Below are 20,587 nucleotides of genomic sequence, written 5' to 3'. Positions count from 1 at the left end.
AATGTAAAGTGCTTTCCAGGGTCAATAAATTGGAGGGGTCCTGGTGGCACAGCCAATCCCTGCTTGAAAGGTGGCTGGCTAATCTCCCGTGAAGCAGCCTGGCGTGAATGCAGCACTTGCGCTCCTACAGGCATCGTTCCCCAGTGCTCTGTGGTGGGGACAGTGCATGGGTGGGAGGATAACGTGGGGCCCTCAGTGGATATGTGAGCTACCCCACCAAGAGGAAGGGCCGGCAGGTGAGGGGTGGGTGCACACAGAACAATTCCAGCCACCACTTAGGGAGCCCCTGCCACAAGTCAGATACTATAGGCAGTCCTCTCCAGGGATTCTATGATTACATTTTCAGCCTTCCTGGAAATCTGAATGACTAGCTCTGGGTTAGCACTGAAGAAGTTGAAGCGCAGAGTTTTAAGTGGCTGGTCCCAATCAGAAGGGAGCCTGGGATGCCCCAGGAGACCCTCCAGGTAACTGGCCCAGAGGCCCCTGCAACCCTGGCCTCGTCTGGCCCGTCCCCTCTCCTAAACCAGAGAGTGGTTCGCAGGAGTGCTGTCCCACTGGGTGTTGGCCCAGAGCTCTCCATCAATCAGGGAGCCCCCTCCCCACTCAGGCTGTTTTACCTTTGACCCCCTCCAGTACCTAGACAGGTCTGTACACAGAGGGCTCAATACACTGTGATGAGGGACAGAGGAGGATGGGATGGGATACCATGCTGAGCCCTGAGACACCTGATTCAGCACAGGGGCCACGGGCTACCAGCTGGAACCCCAGAGTCCTGGGAGAGGGCTGCAGGGCTAAGAGAGCAGAGCCAGCTGGCAGGGCTGGCACTGCCCTCAACAGCAGGTATGCTGTGCCCACTTACTCCTGCTGACCCCTCTGCTTGGTCTCCCTGGGGCAGACAGAGAACTCTTGGCCCATTCACTTACTAACAGTGTAGCTGTGAGCAAACGGCCTGTTTCCTCACCTATGGGATGGGGCCATGCTGCCATGCAGGCTGTGGAGGGCTAGACTAAATGGCAGCTCTGGGCCAGGGTTTGGGAGGTGCTCCTGGCCTTCCCAGCCCCTGCTTCCTGCCAGTGCACCCCCACAACAGTGCTGCAGGGCCTGGGGGTCAGGTGCACTCCACAGAGGAGGTGCTTGAGCACTGGCAGAGTCAGCAGGAGATGAATGAGGCTGGAAGAGGCCCTGGAGGGGCAGCCTGAGAATTCACATGCCCACTGTATAGGTGAAGGAACTGGAGCTCAGTGCAGGTACCAGGGCCAGGTTCCTGACTCCTCATACCATGGCCTTTCCACTGTCCTGGCCTTTTCCTGACCCTGGTCATGAGGCTGGACCGACCACTGGGCACAGGGTTCTAGCGAATATCACACATCTGATTCTAGCTCTCTATACAGCCTTCTGCTCACTGCTCGCCCTTCTGCTCAGAAGGCTTCTCTTCCAGGAAACTTGCTCTGGCTCTCCCCTCAGGATGGCCACTTTCCCCCATTCTCGGCCACATGTCCCAGTGGCCACTTGCCATGCTCACTGCGAATGGCTGCTCATGTCTCTGCCTGTCCCACAGGGAAAGCACCCTGGGACAGGACTCTGAGAAGGATCTCAGTATCCCCAGCCTGAGCCCTAAGTCTCAACTAGGTTTGCCGAGCTTAATCGACTGGCAAACCCTGGATTGATTAATTTATTTACTTTTTTGTAGGGATGGGGTCTCGCTTTGCTGCCCAGGCTGGTCTTAAACTCCTGGCTTCAAGCAATTCTCTTGCCTCGGCCTCCCAGAGTGCTGAGATTACAGAGGTGAGCCACTGTGCCTGGTCCCCTTGTTTTAAAGACCAAGAAACTCGAGCCCTCCCCCAAGCTCTGTTCCTAGGCAGCAGCTTTTGAGGGAGTCTGATGAGATTGATATCTGCCCTCATTGCTGAGGTTCTGGGGAAGCCTGTGGCACATAAAGCACCAGGCTGTTTGGCCTCCACTGTGAGGCTGCAGAAAACAGAGCTGAGTGGCCCTCGTGAGCCTGGGTACTTCATTTGTTCATTCCAGTACAGTCTATTTCACCAAACTCCTTCATTTATTCATTCATGCAAGCAACACTTCCTATCCCATGTAAATCCATCCCCTTCTGCATGGCACACTGATGGGCATAATTCAGAGTCAAAGCCCCTGCAGCCCTGGGGGTGGGTACAGGGGCAGCGCTGGAGGCAGGATGGCCCAGGAGCCCTCCTCAGGACCCCCTTCAGAGGTGAGCAGCAGTGGCTTTCCTGACTTCCTCTCCCCAGGGGCCACACAGTCGTCATTTCAGGCCTCTGTCCAAGGGCCCACTGAGCTGAATGACCAACCCTTCCCTTCTCCCACACACCCTGAGGAAGGGAGCTGCACTTCAGTGCCTCACCCCTAGCCTTGCCTATAAGGCACCATGGTGTGGGGAGTCTCGAGCAGAGTAGTTGAGGTGCTCTGGGTTCAAATCTCAGTGCGGATGTTTGCTACCTTTGCCCAAGTGTCTGCTTTGTTCTGGCTTTCTTGCGCTGAGTGCCCACCTCTGTGGCTTCACACCTCACTGGGCACAGACTATCCTCACCCTAGCACACAGCAGAGCGGTTTGAAATGGTCTGCTTGTGCAGTGAAACGCGGCGCTTGTTGCAATGGGAACACCAACAACTGCACTGCCCATCCTGCCAGCCCCAGTCTCCTTAGCTGTACCATGGGCAGCCTGACTGCCATGTAGACATCATAGCCCACATTTTGGGGGCTTACTGTTTCTCCTCCTCCTGAGTGCTGGCTCCCCCTGATAATCAGTAAACAGAAGCTCCTTCTGGGGTCTTACCTGTAAGTATAGTTCTACAAATTTTTTTTCTTTTTCTCATCTGGAATACATTAATTTGTGATTTGTAATAATCAAAAGGTTATTAAAGATCACCGAAAGTAAGATCTCTATTTTAGGGTTTGAATGAGAATTCCAGCTACTCACAAGACCAAGCGCCTGAGACGTGAGCACACTTTTGAGCTCCTGGCACGTGGGCAGCACCCACTGCTAGGATGAGGCCATGGCTGTGGCCTTGAGTGGGCTATGTTCTCAATCATGGCTCTCTGGCTAGTATGAGGTAAGCACTTGCAGCTCTGTTCCATGGTCAGTGGTTACCTGGTGAGAATCACTGACACACGTGCATGCGAGTGGTGATAGGGGCCTGGGGCTTTCCAGTAACAAGGCTTTAAGCTCCACGTGCCCCCAGTGCTAAAGCAGACACACACATGAACTGTCCCAAATCAGCTGGTTCAGGAGCACCCTGTGGGAGAGGGGCCACCTATCATGAATTTGGGCCATTCAAAAAGCTTGCCACATCTTGGCAGGTACACAAAACAACAGCCCTGGGAGATTTTAGATTTACAGAACATTGTTTCAGGAGATAAGATCATGGGCACATGTGTACCCTTTTCTGTCCTGGAGTAAATGCCCAGTGACTCAGAGCTGTCATTAGGAACAAGTCTGTCTATTCAGCTTCTCACATGATTCTTCTCTAGTTGGGAGTCATTGAGGTGTTCTTTTCTCCCTGCAAAGTGGGAACAGGAGGGGCTGTGGAAGCTGTTGTCCCACCCCCTATCCAGCCTGCCTCTGTGAGTGAGTGCTGATGCCTGGCACACTGAGGCAGAGGGGAGGGTGGCCGCAATGGGACAGATGGCTTGCCAAGATGAGCTTTGGGAGCGCAGCCTCCTAGGCACAGTGCTTCTCCAAGCACCACACGGGCCTCCCAGCTCCAAACTCTTTGAAGACATGACCGCTCTCTAGGGGCATGAACAGAGCTGATGGAGAGGGGCAGGGTGACACAGACCGACCGTAGGCAAAGCCCTCAGGCTCTCCGCTACCCGGCTCCCACCTGTGAGATGGAGATAACAAGACCCACTCCACCCTGCGACCCTTGGGATTTACAAGTGATGCTATGACATGGACAGGAACCTCCTCCATGTCCAGCTCCTTCCTCCAACTATTCTCTCTCCACCAGCACAACTCCCCAGTAGGCTCCTACTGGCATCTTTCCAGGCCTTCTATCCTCCCAGGAAGTACAATTCTGCAAATGGCAAGGTCTTTGAAGGAAGATGTTTCATAAATATGGGGCTTTCCAATCTTGAGATCCCCCAGGACTCTCTGGGAAGCCTCCTTGGGTATCAGGAAGGATGGGGCCATTCCCCAGCCCTCTGATTTCCCATAGTACATTCTGGGAGTCAACAGCCCTAGCGTCAGGACCCTTGTCTCTGAGGCAAGAGTCTGTGGCTCCTTAAAACATACTGTTTGCATGTTATGGTTCGGCTTCACCTCGTGAACCTGAGGGCCAAGTGTCCTTTCTAAAATTCAAACAGGAGTTATGAGTCGCTAGGGGTCAAACCAGGCCAAAGGCATGCTTTGCTTAGTACAGACAGTTGTAGTTTTTAATCAGGAGATATTACATAAAAATAAAATTAGATAAAATGAGACCCCAGGCCTACATTCCCATGTAGTGAAGAGTTGGCAGGACCCACAGAGCAGCTCTCCAGGTCACCACAGTCCCCACCACTCCCTATCACTTGCCACCTGGCCTCTTCAACACCTGCTTGGCCTTGCTGGCATCTGACCTTGCAACCCAAGGTGAGAGGCTGATGGGAGGAAACTCAGGGGACTCTTCATTCTGCCTTTCCCAGCCTGGATGCCCTGTAGAGCCCGCAGTGAGGCCCATGAGATGCATTTAAACCCAGCCCTCTCCACGAACTGTAGGCCGGGAGCCTTACCTTGCCTGGCACCAAAACCCGGGCTTCCCCACCCTGCATGTCCAGGCTACAGCTAGCAATGCACTCTCTCTCCCTTCACCTGGCACTGGATGGCTCAGGCTTCCTGAAGATTCTTTCACAATTAAGGCACTTCAAAAAGGTTAAAAGGGAGGAATCAGCAGGGAGTGGGGGTGGGAGGGATGGAAGGTGGTGGGTGGGATGGAGGAATCTGACCAGTGATATTTAATAAAAAGCTTAAAAGTCACAAACAGGAAGCAGGCAGACTAAAACGTCAACATTGACCCGATAAAGGAATGTGAACTACAGTGGACTGAGGCAGTGTCCCTACACCCCTCCTCCCTCCATTCCCACCCCAGCACCCCGAGAAGCTCCCTCCACTCCCACCCCAGCACCCCGAGAGGCTCCCTCCACTCCCACCCCAGCACCCCGAGAGGCTCCCTCCATTCCCACCCCAGCACCCCAAGAGGCTCCCTTCACTCCCACCCCAGCACCCCAAACAAGACGACTCTTGGTTCTTGCCTGCCCTGGGAATACCCCAGCTCTTACTTTGCCTTGGGCTACAGGAAGAGAGCTCAGGGGAGGTCAGCATGATCCTAGCAGTCCCCAGAGGAGGAGACCATGAGCTCTTCCCTCCGCCTGGTCCAGCAGGGCCTCAGAGCTGTTTAGGGGAAGGATGAGTGCTCTGCAGTATGGCCCCTGACCCAGCTGAAGGAATCCCGGGATCCCTCCCTCCCAGAAAGCTCACAATAGCCGGGGCAGACACGAGGCCTTCGGGGACTGAGGTCTGGATGCTGGCCTGTCTGGCTCATGCCCCCTGCATGCGCCCCGGAGTCCAGAGAGGGGCCCTGTGGGCTCCAGTTTCTGAGGACAACCCACAACCAAACTGAAGGGATGCACAAAGACTCCTGTTTGGCTGAGGTGAGAACGCACAGCCACTGTGGAGCAGTGGGGAGGACAGGACAGAATTTTAGAGCTTCACCGCTGGAGGCCTCCCATGGCTGGGTACCTCTGCCTCCCCTGCTCCAGCCCCACCTTGACAGAGGCCTTAGGGGCTGCAAACAGGGAGTAAAGTGCCCTGGAGAAGCACAGCCTCTGTGACCACTGTCCTCGCTCATGAGAAGGCAGATGCTATCTTTGGGCAGTGGAAGGATTTTGGAAGGAAAGGGTTCCCTGGCAAGGCTGTCAGGAGAGGGAAGGGTGATCATGCCACCTGTGAGCACCGAGGCAGCTCGGGTCTCTGTTTTCCAGCGGGAGCCACGGCACTACCTTCTCTCTAGGAGATCTGACACAAAATGCCATAAACCAACCTTGGTTGCTCCCCTGATCCAAACCTCCCCATGGCTTTCCATCCTCACGGGATCAACCTTGAGCCCTGGAGTTATGTAGAGGACAGTAACATGTCAATATAAAATCAGGAGTGGGTAAAGGTGTTCCCTGTAAAATTCTTCAACTTCGCCGTATGTTTGAAAATTTTCGTAATTTTTACTGTATTATGAAATACAACAGAATTGTACTGGGTTAGTTGTATCTGGTACAATTGTATAGGGGATAAAGGATAGTGGGGAGCTGGGGGTGGTGGCACACAACTGAGTCCCAGCTATTCAGGAGGCTGAAGCAGGAGGATGGTTTGAGACTGGGAGGTCAAGGCTTTAGTGAGCCTTGATTGCATCACTGCATTCTATTCCAGAGACAGAGTGAGACTGTCTCTAAAAAAAGGTAGTGGCTCATGGCGCATTCGTAGGAACACAGGCTTCAGTCCTTCCCATGGCTCCCGGTGCACAGTATGAGCCCTGGCCTGTGTCCTGCACACCTCTCTGCTCAGTGCACTTCTGCCAAACAACTGACCTGCAAATGCACTTGGAGCTCACAGTCACCCCAGGGCCTCTGCCTTCACTTTCCCCTTGCTGTGGCATGCTCTCCCTGACTACCCATGTGGCTCCTTCCCTCCCTCTGTCCTTCCCTGATCACCCTATCCAAAGCAGCATGCTCAGCAATTCCATCCCGTCCCTGCTTTATCTTTCTATGCGGTGCCTACTGCCATCTGACAGGGATTTCTTTAGTATGTTTATTGTTTGTACCTTCCTACAACTGTAAGCTCCATATCCCCAGCACCAAGCACAATGCCTGTGACACAGAAGAACACGATGCATTGTAGGCTGAATAAATGCACAAGTGATTGAAGGATGAGTTCACTGACAAAATCCAAGGGCTCTCCAGCAGCAAACACACACCCTCTGACCCAGCCCATGGACAGGCCCCAGCACAAACTCAGTGGGCAGTGCTGAGTCTGGGGGTTTGTGCTGGGCAAAGGAGGGTGACAATTCACATCCCTGGAAACCCTACCGGGTGCCAGGATGGTATGCCAGGCTCCCAGCGGTCTCCCTCAACTGCTCTCCTCCAAACTGCCTGTAAGCTCAATCTTATTCCTGCCTCCACAGAGAAACCGAGGAGCAGGCCCAAGGCCCCCTCAGATGGTAAATGGTGCAGTGGGAACTCAGACTCCAATCTTGACCCTGCTCAGACCAGATCTTCACTCCACATCCAGGCTCTTCTCAGAACCCATACTGGCTTCCCAGCCAGAAGCCATGCCGCCATGCAGGCCAAGTCACCTCGTGTCTCGGTAAAGGCAGGATTAGGAACCTGAGCTGAGGAGCGCCGCCTTGGCACTGCCTCTGCCATCTCTCTGTGCCCCGCACGGTGTCCCTAAACTGGGAGGAAGTGGCTGCACTTACCTGGGATGTGGATCTTGAACTTGCCACTCTGGCCGAAGGCACTGTCGATGACGCCCAGTTCTCCAGTGGACAGGTGCACCTTGAGCCCCACGAAGAGCTGGATGTTGGTCTCCTTTTTAAACAGGGAGCGGCCGATCACACTGTAGTCATCCATCGCCTGTCCCCACACACCCAGCCACAGACAGAGGGCGTTAGTGGTGCACACTGAAAGAGCTGTGACTGTGTGCCTAGCCCCAGCTCTCCCGGGCCCTGGGCATGGCTGGCTGCTGCCTGCTCCAGGAACCCTGGGGGTAGCAGGGCAATGAGCCCACCTAACAGATAACGAAATGCATGGGAGCAGGGCAGAAACCTGGGACTGGCAACTGCCACTGTAACAACGGGCCCTTCAAAACTGGCACGCTGTGAGCACTTTCCACAGAGAGCACCTCAGTCCCCACAGCAGCTCTGTGGCGGCACTTTACAGATGAGGAAATGGAGGCATGGCACAGTTCTGTCATCTATCCAAGGTCACAGAGCACAGGGGGTAGAAGTAGCTTTGAATTCAAGCCCCTGTTGCAGGCCCCCCCACCCCCAGGGGGCCACAATGACCCAGCCTGTCCCCAGGGCACCTGCCTAGATAGCCAGCAGCACTCTCCTTGAAACTGTCACAGTCACCCAGGCCACTCCTGAGCCTTCATCCAAGGCCTTCTAGAACTGGCCTCCTCATTCCAGTTTCCCCTCCCACAGGAGCCCTGGAAAGCCTGGCCTTTGTCTCCCACCCGCTGCACACACCCCTATGCACGTTGGCCCGAGGCTTTACTTTTGCTCACTCTCGCTGTGCCTGGAAGCCCGTCTTGGCCTGGCCCACTTTTCCTCCACAGCCCTACCTCCTTTCCTCCATGACGCCCTCCCTCAGTCCAGGCAGAATTGCTTGTTTCCCCTAGCCCCTGTTGGCCATGGCCAGGCCTTTGCAGAGCTCGTATCTCCTGCTGGCCACGTTGGCCACTGCTGTCTCTTTGTGGGTGCCCAGGCTGAGAGGAGGGACACACATGTCTGTGAAAAAGTCAGCTTGGTGTAGCCCTGATTTCACCATGGGCTATGTTCATCCTGAACCTTCTCCCCAGAGGCTCGATCAGCAACTGGTAGTGTCACTCCCTCCCTTCTGAGTCTCTGGCAGCTCCAGCCCAGGTACCGCTTTTGGGATGGCAGTATGGCCAGGTGGCCTTGCCTGCCCCGCCAAGCTCCTCACCCCACCCCTGCTCTGTAGATCCTGCCTCCAGTAGCAAACTTGGGCCCCATGATAAGAAAAGCCCACCAGTCTGACAGCTGCTATGGAAATGAGCAATGCACATACAATCTGCACCATCAATTTCACTTCTAGGAACGCAACCCACTGATGTGCTTGCTGGAGAAGATGTCAGGATAGGAGATCCACCCAAGGTCACTCACTGCAGCAGTGTTTACAGCAGCAAAAGTTGACAATGACTTAGAAGTCCAGCCTGAGTTCAACAAGTGGAGCACAGCCGCCAGAGGTGACGATGTGACCACAGAGAAGAGCAGGCATCATGTACGGACAGATACAAAAACTCCTAGAGTATTGTGTTTCACGTTAAAAAGCAGAGTGCGAGGCATAGGGCATGTTGCAGGCTGTGTATGGATGGGGGCAGGGCAGGGGTGCATACACAGAAGTAATCAGGAGAAACTGATGTCTCCAGGAAAGGGAGCAGGGTGCCTGGGGACTTTTCACCATATACCTTTTCTGTCTTTGGCTACTGAAATACATGAATGCATCACCTATTCACAAATAAATTAATAGAATTTAAAAATGTAAAAACAAAAAAAGAAGTGCATTTCTTCTACCCACACCAGGCGGACCTCCCATCCTCTCCTGACATCTCCAAAGACAGAACATTTTCCTTTGATGGCCTCTGGTCCAGCAAGGGTGACAATTGCAACCCCCCGTTCCCACCCAGGCAGCTTTCATTGGTTCTCATGCATTGTGGTCACCCCAGAGAGCTACTACTCGGGCCTCTGCATAGCTAGGCCCTGGGGTTACATCTGACTGAGATATAAGACCTGCCCTCCAGCATTGCAGTGGCCAAGAAACAAAAAAGGCACAGTCCCTGGACTAAGAGCTTACAACTTTCTCAGAGAAACAGCTTGTAAGAGGCCCCACCAGGACCAAAGGGATAATACAGGCAGGTGTCCTTAGCAGAGCAGAAAGTTCTCAATAAGTCGATATTAATATTCTTGTTTTACTCCTACAAGAGCCTACCATGAAACAGGCCTGTAGCTGTGAACAATCACATGTGCTAGAGGAACATAACAGAATTCTCCCTCCACCCTACAGCCCACAGCCTTTGCACTTCTCAGCGACAGATCCTATGAGTGCCTCATCTCTGTGCAGCCCCTGGTGCCCAGCAGCACCCGGCCCAGAGCAGGCTCAAATCAAGGCCTGGTGCCTACAGCGTCCCCTGTGGCCCACGGCTCCCTCTTCCTATACTCCAGCCCCCACTCCTCTCCAATCTTCATCCTGCCCTCTCTTCAGAGCACAGATCGCCACCTGACGTTATGCCATTGATCTTATCTGTTTACTTGTTTATTGCTTCCAACCAGAGCACAAGCTCCAGGCAGAAATATGTCCCTCTCCTCCACAGCTACCTTCCCTGCACATGAAACAGGCGCTTACTATCTATTCCTTGAATGTGTGAGTAAATGTTGAAAGAATACATGGCTGTAGTTGTTGGTACATTGGCAAGGCTCACTCATGCCTGTAGGCTTTTTTTTTTTTTTTTTTTAACAGCTTCATTCAGCTTTAACTGATATACAATAACATGAACATATTAAAAGTAAATAATTGGATAAGTCTAAATTTGTGTATACATATACATGCCTGTGAAACCATCATCATGATCAAGCTAATGGACATATTTATCACCCCCTGGTCCTCATATCCCTCTGTTATGCCTCCCTCCCTGCCTGTGTGGCGCTCCTGTAATGCTAGTCCCAGCTTGTCCACTGGGGACTCTACTCCCACCTAAGGCCCACCTTGGGCATTTCCTCCTTCAGACAGCTTCCCCGACATTGCAGGCACCGCCTCTCCCCTTGGCCCCCAGGACTGAGGCCAAGACCCCTCTGTTCTGAGAGCCTGGCAACTATGTCTTATCCCTGACAGCTGACCTGTCTGTCTCCCTCCTCAGACTGAGAGTTCTGCAAGGAAAGGGTTCCATGTACCTCACGTGGCCCCGACCCACCACAGGCTTGGTGAATGGGCGCTCACTGAGTGTGAGGAGGCCAACTGCACTAGTCCCATGCATGACATCAAGAAGAAGACGCCGGGGGGTAGAAATACATTACTCAAGTGGCTATCCCAAGGATATGTCCCTGGGAGACACGATTCATCTGAGAGTGAGCCAATAGCCCAGCCTGGGCTAGTTTCCTCCTGTCTACCTGGGAGAACACAGTGACAGATCACTGTGCTGGCACAGTGACAGTCCCCAGTGCTAGTTCCCTCATGCTAAACACAGCAGGCCCACTGCTCAGCCTCCCAGTGGGCCTAGAGGCCTGGCTCCAGGGTAATCAGAGCCTGGGATGGCAGGCATGCTACCTATTAGCCTTCCAGAAGACGTTTACTACATCTTCTCCCCTGCCCCCTCCTTTCTTTTGGTTATAAAATATTAACTTTAAAAAGCTAAATGCCACAAAGACAGCAGAGGATCCATCTTTCCCCAAGCCAGGGTCTTGCAATGAGGCAGACTAATTTTATTAACTTCAGGGAACTTCAAAAAGCTCCAGGGCTTTCATGCCAGACAGAGACGACCCCAAAGTTAGTTTAAGTGCTACATAAACAAAAGACTAGGGCCACGGGAAGCTGAGGGCTCCCGGCGTTCCTTGTTTATGTTCTCATCTGACCTAGTGGGCCAGTGCACAGGCTGGTTGGCCCCCGGAATCCTGCTGGTGTGTGGTGCAGCTCGGTTCACTGACCTACATTCCCACAATATTGTTTTAAGCATCCGGGATAAGGTAAGGAGTGAGTGGGCTTTTTGTGACCTTCTGAGGAGGGCCTCTGGGGCTGGAGTGGCAGTTTAGAAAGGATTTCAAGTTCAAAGGGAGTGTCTCTGTCGCTCCTGCTCTCTTGTTTTATGGCTTGGCTAGAAGACACAATAGTGCTGAGTGGGTGAAGCATACTCTCCTGCAAACTTCTGTGTCTGCAATTCCATTTGTTGGGGGAGGCACTGTGAGGGCAGGAGCTGGACGTCTGCACAGTCAGGAACCCCGTGTGGTCTCGAGAGTGCTGGCAAGACTGCCTGCTAGTGGCCCCACACTGTCATTTCACAGCAGCTGGGTGGATCTTTGCATTTGTGTCGGTCCCACAGAGAACACTGGCACTCTGGGCATGGCCGCCCCAGGGGAGGGGAGGCTGGGGAAGCAGAGAAAAGTCAGCCATGTCATGGGTGAGGTGCCCCCATATCATTATTTAATCTTTAGGAAAGCCCTGACAGGAACAGGAGGCTCAGTAAAGTGAAATGATTTGCTCAAAGTCATGCAGGTAGTGAGTGTGGCAATGCCCCATTCCACCTCAGACTATCTAGATCCAGAGGCTGGTGCTTTTCCTGCCACAGGAAGGGCTAGGCTCTGTCTGCCGGGAGATGCCACAGCAGCAAATGGGCCCAGACGACTTTCTCCATCCTTTGGCTCACCAGAGCCATGCCATGACTGGCTGGACACAAATGGGCCTAGAAATCTGGCCCAGGGACACTGGGCAGCCCCATCCCTGCCAGTCCCAGCTGTGGGAAACCCCAAGTCACTGCAGAAGACAATCCCTAAGTTCAGGGACCCCAGCCCCTCCCAGGTTATTTGGAAGGGAGGAGGAGAGGAGGGAAAGAGGGCAGATCCTGGCCCTCAAGATGCAGCACTTATAGTAGGGCCCAAACACGTCACTGTCACAAGAAGATGTTCCAGCCCAGTCAGCCCCTGCCGCACTGAGAAGGACTACACTGCTGTTGAAGGAAGGCTAAACTTTCCCCACCTATGGTTATAGGGGCCAAGAGGCAAACTGCCCTTCCCATGAAATCCAAATAGTCAATTTCCAGTAAAGCAAGTCCTTACTTCATGTCATCGAAAGTTCTTAGAAACTGTTACTTTAAACAAAATAATGCACAGCAGGCCCTTAAATAATGTTGCTTTATTCCAAGTTATTTGAATATATATCAAAGTCATTTTGTTATAACATTAATGAAAAAAATAAACTGGTTTTGTTATACATCCTTTCCCTTAAACTCATGGTTTCCAAGAAGCTAGTGACAATGTTAAGTGAGGATCTACCCTACAGGTCTCCATAACTGGAAAAAAAATGGGCACACTGGAGACAACAGAAGAAGAGAAAAGGCACGGCACTGCTAGCACCACAGGTTAGAACCTGGACTCTGGAGCCAGACCACCTGCATTCAAATCCCAAGTCTGGGTGCCTAGGGACTCTGGCCAGAGGCCTAACCTCTGTGGGTGCGGGCATCTTCATCTATAATATGGGGAAACAGAGTTGCTGGAGGTTTAAATGGGTGCAGGGGAGTACTTGTAAACAGTTGTTTTTGGTCTGGCCTCTGCCTGTCCCATCCCTGGGCAGAGTACTCTCCCTCCCTTAGGACTCCCTCAGACACACCACACAGAACTACAGGGGCAGCAGATGTAGGGCCTAGACTCAACGGCCGCCACCTGCAGATCTGAGAAGACATCGCTGACTAATGGAAGGCCCCCTCCAAGAGACTGCTGGCCTCAGAATCGGACAGAGGGTTGCACTGGGAATTGGCTACAGAGAAGCCTGTGAGCCTGTCTCTCAGCACAGCAGTGGCTTATCTATACCAGCCTCACCAGCTGGATGTGGGGAGGGGAGGAAGGCAGTCCTGGAAGGCAGAAGCTGGGCTGACCACATTTTTGCATCTCCAAAACCTATACCTCCAGAAACTACCACTGTGTGTACTGGGGGCGAGGACTCAGTGATTGTCAGCTGCATGAAACCTCATTTAATCAGAAGGAAGTCTGGCTAGAAAGAGGGAGACAGCCCTTCCTACAGGATGCTGTGAGGCCTACATCTCTGGAGAACTTCAGGAAGACCAGGGGTCATGATCTGTCCTGGGGGTCAGGAGGTGAGGACGGGGGAACATGGCTTTGGTCTGTCCTGTCCATCACTAGAAGGTGTGTGCATGCGTGTGTTATGGTTGGGTTCTTCACCAAATTATAGACTCTTCCAGCTAAAGGAGAGAGACCTCAGAGATCAGACACAAGCACATCCAATAAGGAAAGACCTTCAGAGAACAGTTGGAGGGTTTTCATTTTGAAATCAATCATTGTGACATCAAACCAAAGGCAATGCATGTGGGATCTGCTCAGTAGGCCTTGCTTCTAGGGAACAATGCTGAATCCAGGTCAGCACAGTTACAACAATGGCGCTAAGTGGGGATTCTCAGTGTCTGCATGAATAATTTGCTCTATTTATTAGCCTTCAGTCACTGGAGGGACTGAGCTCCTAAGGAGCAGTCACTGTGCACATGGAAGTCCAGGTGTTTGCTTACACGCCAGGTGAGTCCCCATTGTCCCTGGCCTTTGAGCAGGGACTTGGCTGCCGGTGCACATAATTATGTCATTACATGTGTGTGTCTTTCTCTTTCAGGGCTTGGCTCCCATGATGAGGATTGGGAATTGCCCAACCTGTGAAGTGACCATTCTAATTCAAATTGTAGAAGTGATATGAAGGAAGGCAGGAAAACCTGCCATGAAATGGAGGCCTGTGCCGACTCCAGGTATGCAGTGAGGAGAACCACGTGCGCAGGACAGGAATGGCTTGGGAGGCCTGACTTCTGACTCTGCCTCTTACAGCTCTACGACCTTGAGCAAGGGATTTCTCTGAAACTCAGTTTCTTCCTTGAAAAAGGCTATTGTTAGGATCGGGGTGTTGATGTTGATGATAACACCTAAGACTTGACAGAGAATGATGACCCAGAGGAAAGAATCTCAATTAGTGGATGTCAAATTGTGGGACAAGCTGAAGAATAAACAGCATTTGGTGCAGGAGATCTCAGATGCACAGAAATCACAAGATCCAGTTATCTAATCTGCCCGAGAAGCCAGAAGAACAGAACATGTACTCAACACCAACCACATGCTTGGAGCTGCCGACAGCTCTCTGCTTCTCTCCCTCTTACCCGCCCCATCAGCAAAGTCCTCTCGGAAGACAGAAGCCAGCAGTCCTTGGATCCAATGAGGAAGGGGAAGAACTCAGAGGCTGCCTGATTATGGATGAGTCCCTTAAAAATGAAGTGTTAACTCTTCTAAGCCACTTGAAAGCCACCAGGACTGACAAATTCTGGAAGGGGCCCTAGGATGATGGTGTTATTCCAGTATCATCAGAAAACTTTCCCCACGGATAGTGCCTCCTCCTCAGTGCAGGCCATGGTCTGGTGTGTTGGGAAGAGCAGAGGCCCTAAAGTAGCCCAGGTCTCATCAATGCCTGACCAGCTCTTAAAGAAGAAACAGGTTCTGGGGGAGAGAGAGTTGCCCACAGCCACACTGAGCTTGTGCCCAGCTCAGTCCATCAGTTTCTAGAACTGGCTCTTTCCAGCATGTCAAGTTGTCCTGCTCCTGTGTCTCTATATGGGCAAAAAAGCAATTTTCAAGGGGAGGTGAACAAGCACTCCAGCAGACAAGCACGATGCTTAGTTATCACACTCTGACACTGGAAGTCAGAAGAAAGGCTGAGGATTTGGGTTGGGACCAGAATACGAGGGCAGCCATTTGATCATCTCCCTGGGAAAAGAGCTTCTCAACCTCTGTTTCAGGGGAACCTCTGTTTTCTCAAGTAGGCTGGGAGCCAATGTGGCCTTCAACCCTCTGGCAGGGACCCAGGGGGTTGAGGGCCAACCTCAGGGGGCTGAGGGCCAACAGAACAGGTTGAGTGGCCAGCTAGACCACAGCATGGCTTCTGGCAAGGGCAAGGGGCCCTGCAGCTGATCCGCTAGGGTCCACCAAGCCTGCCAGACCATCCCTGCTCAGAATGATGGGCCCAAGTTGTGCCAGAGGCAGGTCATAAGCCAGCCTGCACCCCAGGCCAGCACGCTCCCTGGTGCCCTGGGCACATTTAACAAGCCGTCGGCAGTGGAGTGGGGCAGAGCCAGGAGCCAGGAGGCAGCGCCGCTTCAGACTTCAAAGCTGGCGAGTGCTCCTGATGGCATCTGCGTGTTTACACTTGGTTGGGCCGATGCTGCCAGCTCCTGTGGCCCAGCCCTAAGGCCTTCCCTGACCGGCGCCAGTGGGTGCCAGACCCAGGATGGCTGGCACACCTGGCCTTACCCCACCGCTGTGGGAGGGGGACAGCGTCTGCTATCACCCTAGCTGGGAACCTAGGCATCTGCATTTCCAGAGGAAAGGCCAAATAAATAGTACCGATAATACCCACTGTTTACTCAGGACCCATTCCGTGCCAGGTGGAGTACTCAGCATGTTACATATAGCACATATACCTGCCATGCCCTGGGACCCAACTGCCAGCCAGCTAACATGCTAAGGTTGGGTATTGTCTTTGTCCTGCAGGTGGTGTAGACCTAAAACAGATTTCTGAGTAAGAGCTGGCAGGACCCCATTTGTTTTGCAGAAAATTACTGGGGTGGAGCTGTGTACGCTGCCAGGTGTAGGGAGGGCTGTGGTGAGACCCCTGAGAAGGTGGTACCTTGGGGAGGTGAGGAGGGCATCCTGGGGCGTGGTAACAGTGAGAAGTCTGCTGTGGAAGCCAGCAGGTATTGCAGAGCACTCACTGTCCTAAGCACCAGACCCTCACCTGCCCCACCTCCTTCATGTTCACACAGTCCTTAGAAGTTGTGATTGTTGCTAGTGGAGAAGCCTGGCTCCATAGGGTGAGTGGCTGCCAGACCATTGAGCTCTGCGGCTCCAGACAGACCAGGTGCCCAGAGTCTCAGGGCGAGACTAGGATACAGAAGGGTAGGTGAGAGAGGCTGAGCCTCCCCTTTCCAGGCTGCCCGGGCTGGCCCTGCTCCAAGGATTTCTCTAGCACAGGTGACCTAGAACACCCCCCATAGCCCCCAAACTGCATCACTCCCCCTGCAGGGTGAAGGGCCTAGCTTCGATGGCTGGTCCTGCCTGTCTCTTTAAGCTCCTTGCTCCTGCCCTCCCAGATGCCCAGGGCCAGGCATTGCTTGGCCTCTATGCTTTACAGAAGCAGTCCCTGGACCTGGAATGCCCCTCCTCCACCTTCCTGTTTCCCCCCATGGTCCCTAGTGTCTGAGCAGTGAACCTTGCAGTCTTACAAGATACACTTAAAAGGTCACCACTTTGTGCTTTTCCCTCACCAGCCTACTTCCTCCCACCTTGGCAGAGTTCCTTGTTTCCTCTCCTAGCCCTTTGCATATTCCTCTGATGCAGGCATGAGTCTCTGTCCTTGACTAGAAAGACCCAGTTTTCTATGAGGCTTTGGATCACCAGAGGAGGAGCAGCTGGTCTGAATCTGCATGTGGCTGAGATGCAAGTGACCTCCTGGGGACATGGCCCAGTGGTTCCAGCCTCAGCTTTTATACATCCTTCACCCCACATCATTTTTGCTAGATCTTTGCATACCTGACCTACTATTTACCTAATATTTTTCTTTACATCTGCCTAGAAAGGAGACTTTATATAGTACCCTAAAGAAAAGAGTCACTAGCCATAAACAGAGGAAGCTAGTGGTAAAAGTACATACAATACAAAAAAAAAAAAACCCCAAAGAATAATCCTAGTTACATACTATTGCTACTATAAGGCTCTGGAATCTTGGCCTTGTTTTCTATTTGTTAAAAAGCAGGTTAGATGTAATAGAGGAGTGTTCAAGATACCTTTGAACAAATCTAAAGCTTTCTCTGCAAAGTAATCAAAAGATTGAAAGAACACTGAAAAAGAGAAAAATGTTATTACTAAGAGACTCAACATTCTATGATAGTATGAGAAACAGCCTTAACCAAATGAGGAGCCATTTACTGCTTGTTAATTCCCAAGCCCAGAATATGTGAAAGAATGAACACACACACAGGCATACGCACACCTTGTATCTCTCTCTCTCTCCATATCTGCCTATATCTACATACAACTGCTTCATTTCTAATTTTAGTGGTTCATGATTTTACTTTTTAAAATCTATTAGGGTTTTTTTCTCTGTGGCCACAAATACAACTACAATCTAAGTTCCATGTGGGCAGAGATTTTTGTCTTTTTTCATTCACTGTTACATCCCTAGCCCTTAAGACAACACACAGTAGATGTTCTACAAATATTTGTTTAATGTCAACTGCTGAATATTCAGTTTTTGTAAATGTTCCATAGGCATAGAAAAAAAAGTGTATACTCTATTCAAGAAGTGTAAGAGTTTACATTTATCTAAAAATCAAGCTTATTGATTATATTCTGCCTCTTTGTCGTTATGTCTAGTAGGCCTGATTTTAAAATATGGACTCTGAAGTGCCACCTATCATTATAATTCTATTTTTTATCAAGCTGTCCTTAGGTTTCCACTGTTTTGTTTTTATGTTTGGTGTGTACACGCTTGTAACTGAGCCTTTTGTCGTTAAATGATGTCCTTCTTTACCTTTGTCAGTATTTTTAGTCTTAAATTTCACCTTGTCTGAATTTAATACTACCATTCATACTTACTTTTTGCCCATCTTCTTATTCTTAACCTTTGTTTTCCACTTTAAGTATATTTCTTATAAACAGCATATAACTAGATTTTGCACTTTAACCCAATCTCTCAGCCTCAGCATTTAAATAGAATTTGGCCATTCACATTTAGTGTAATGACTAATACTTAATGTTGTTCCTTCTGTTATTATTATTATTTATTAACATTGTTCTTTTTTCCTTATTTTTATTGGTTTAATCAAATTCATTCCAGTTTCTCCTCCGTGAATGTGAAAGTGCTATTACATTGTCATTGCATTCTTACAGTTTCTTTCCCTTTCTCTGTACTCAAAATCTTGCACATATTTCTATATTTTTACTTTGAAACAGGATACCAGCTATTTTCCTTAACACCATATGTTCTAGTAGTCTTTCCTAAACCCTCTCCCCAGTAAGATTAGCCATTTAGAACACTTTCACGTCTTTTCTTCTCCCACTCAGGTGAGACCTCTGGATGTCTCTACCAATCTAAGCTCCCTCCTCTTCTTCTTTTTTTCTTCATTAACCCTTTATTACAAGTCACACTCTTATAGAAGTACATGTGGACTTATGTGAAAAAATCAAATGTATCCAAGAATAAAAAACACAGCACATAAAGTAGTATATGCATCCCAGTGTTAGCACCAGAGGCAGCGGGTGCCCAAGAAAAAGCCTAATTCCTAAGGACGCTGAGAGAGTTTAATACTTTCAGCTGCAGATAATTATTAGGATTTTCCTTGCAGGATGCTCATTCTATTTCAAGAGCCCTATTAACCATTTATATCAGGGGCTGGACAACTGTAGCCAAAGGGTCAAATTTTTCCTGCGAAGTTTTTGTATGGCCTGTGAGCTAAAAAGGGTTTTTATATTTTCTAATGGGTTGGAGAATATCAAAAGAATATTATTTTGTTACATGTGAAAACTATATAAAATTTCAATTCCAATGTTCACAACAAAAGGTTTTATGGGAACACAGTCATGCCCATTTGTTTACATATTGTCTATGGCTGCCTTTGTGTCACAGTGGCAGAGTTGAGTACTTGGGTCTGAGACCTGATGAGGTGCTCAGTAAACTACAGATGGTGGTAACATAGTTATAACTTGCAGTACCTCTCCCAGTGACACATTTTATTTATTTATTGTTTTATTACTGGTGCGTATCCGTCACATGAAAACAAGAAAAGTGGACTTCAAATGTCACACTTTTAAGGCTCAGTGGGTATGGATTATTATTTTATCAAATTACATGGCAAAGTACTGTGTTTGTTATTAGTTGTGTTAACAGAATACGAGATACACTGACATCACAATATTCCCAACTCACAGAAAAACAACGTCAAAAAAGAGAAAACTTAAAACAGTATATTTCATCATAGCAGATGCGCAAAACAATAAAAAATGAGAATGAGGCTGCAACCAAAGTAGGTTTCCGGGTGGCTCATTTGTCAGCCAAGCAAGGAAAGCCATTTACCAATGGTAAGTTAATTAAATTGTGTTTGATCGAAGCAGCTGAAAGAAGAATCCAGAGAAAATAAGCTTGTTTAAGATTATTAGATTTGGGGCAAGAGCAGTTGCTTAGGTTTGGCCCATGGGCCCTAGTTTGCTCTATGTAATATTAATGAGTTAAGCCACAACTGGTAGGGTACCTGACTACCTTCCAGTGTGAGCCAGTGATAAAGAGCACAGGAAATAAAAACACAGTCTGGAGAGGCTTGGAAATTAGCATCTTCTGTTTTCCAATAACTGTCCTCAGCATCACATATTTACATCATGCTGTTATTTTCTTTCTAGACCATATTACAAAGTGTCTAATTTACTGTTCACTACCAACCTCCCCTACGAAGACAAGAACTTTGTCTATCTTGTTGTATGCCCAGTGCCTGGCACAAACAAAGGAACTCAGTAAACATCTGAATATATGAATGAAGGATGCCTTTAAGGGAAATGGGCTCAGAAGGCCTATATGCCTTAAGCCTCCCCAGTGGAAAGTGCTCACTCAGCACATAGGTATAGTGCCAGGGTCTCCCTTCGTGATGAACTGAGACAGCTCAGAGGCCCAAGCCCAGGTTCTAAGAAGGCTAACTGTGCTTGAGGAGTAATGTGCTGGCCTTGCCTCGAATCACAGAGCAAAGGCTGGGTGCTGGCTCACCATGGTGGTGGAGATTCTGCCCAAGAGACTAGATTTTACCTTTTCAAGATTCTCTGATCTCCCAGAAACTTCTCTGAATAGAGACATGACCAGGAAGCTGACTGGTAGCTGTGATGTGCCCAGGAATTTTTAGTTAGCCAAGCACGGTGGGGAAAGAAGAGCACAGGGCACTTCTCTGGCCCCTGCACTGGATAACCACACCCATGAGCCTGCCTGACTCTTACCCCTCCTCTTCAACCAACACTGGGTGGCTCCTGATAGGGACCAGGGGGATTGGCTCCTGTGCTTCAAA

At 50.4% G+C, this 20,587-nt stretch overlaps 1 protein-coding gene across 1 annotated transcript in view; it reads right to left on the bottom strand.

The window, feature by feature from the left end:
• Positions 1 to 20,587, bottom strand: part of EEFSEC (eukaryotic elongation factor, selenocysteine-tRNA-specific) — a 173,534-nt gene that overhangs the window by 41,820 nt on the left and 111,127 nt on the right. The window contains exon 8 of the mRNA XM_011971312.1: positions 7,476 to 7,632. Within this exon, the coding sequence (XP_011826702.1) occupies positions 7,476 to 7,632 (157 nt within the window). The remainder of the gene's footprint in view (positions 1 to 7,475; positions 7,633 to 20,587) is intronic.

Source organism: Mandrillus leucophaeus, unplaced genomic scaffold (assembly GCF_000951045.1).
Source record: "Mandrillus leucophaeus isolate KB7577 unplaced genomic scaffold, Mleu.le_1.0 Scaffold121, whole genome shotgun sequence".
NCBI classification, from domain to species: Eukaryota; Metazoa; Chordata; class Mammalia; order Primates; family Cercopithecidae; genus Mandrillus; species Mandrillus leucophaeus.
Note: the sequence above shows the minus strand (reverse complement) of the source record. Positions and strands in the feature narration are given on the sequence as shown.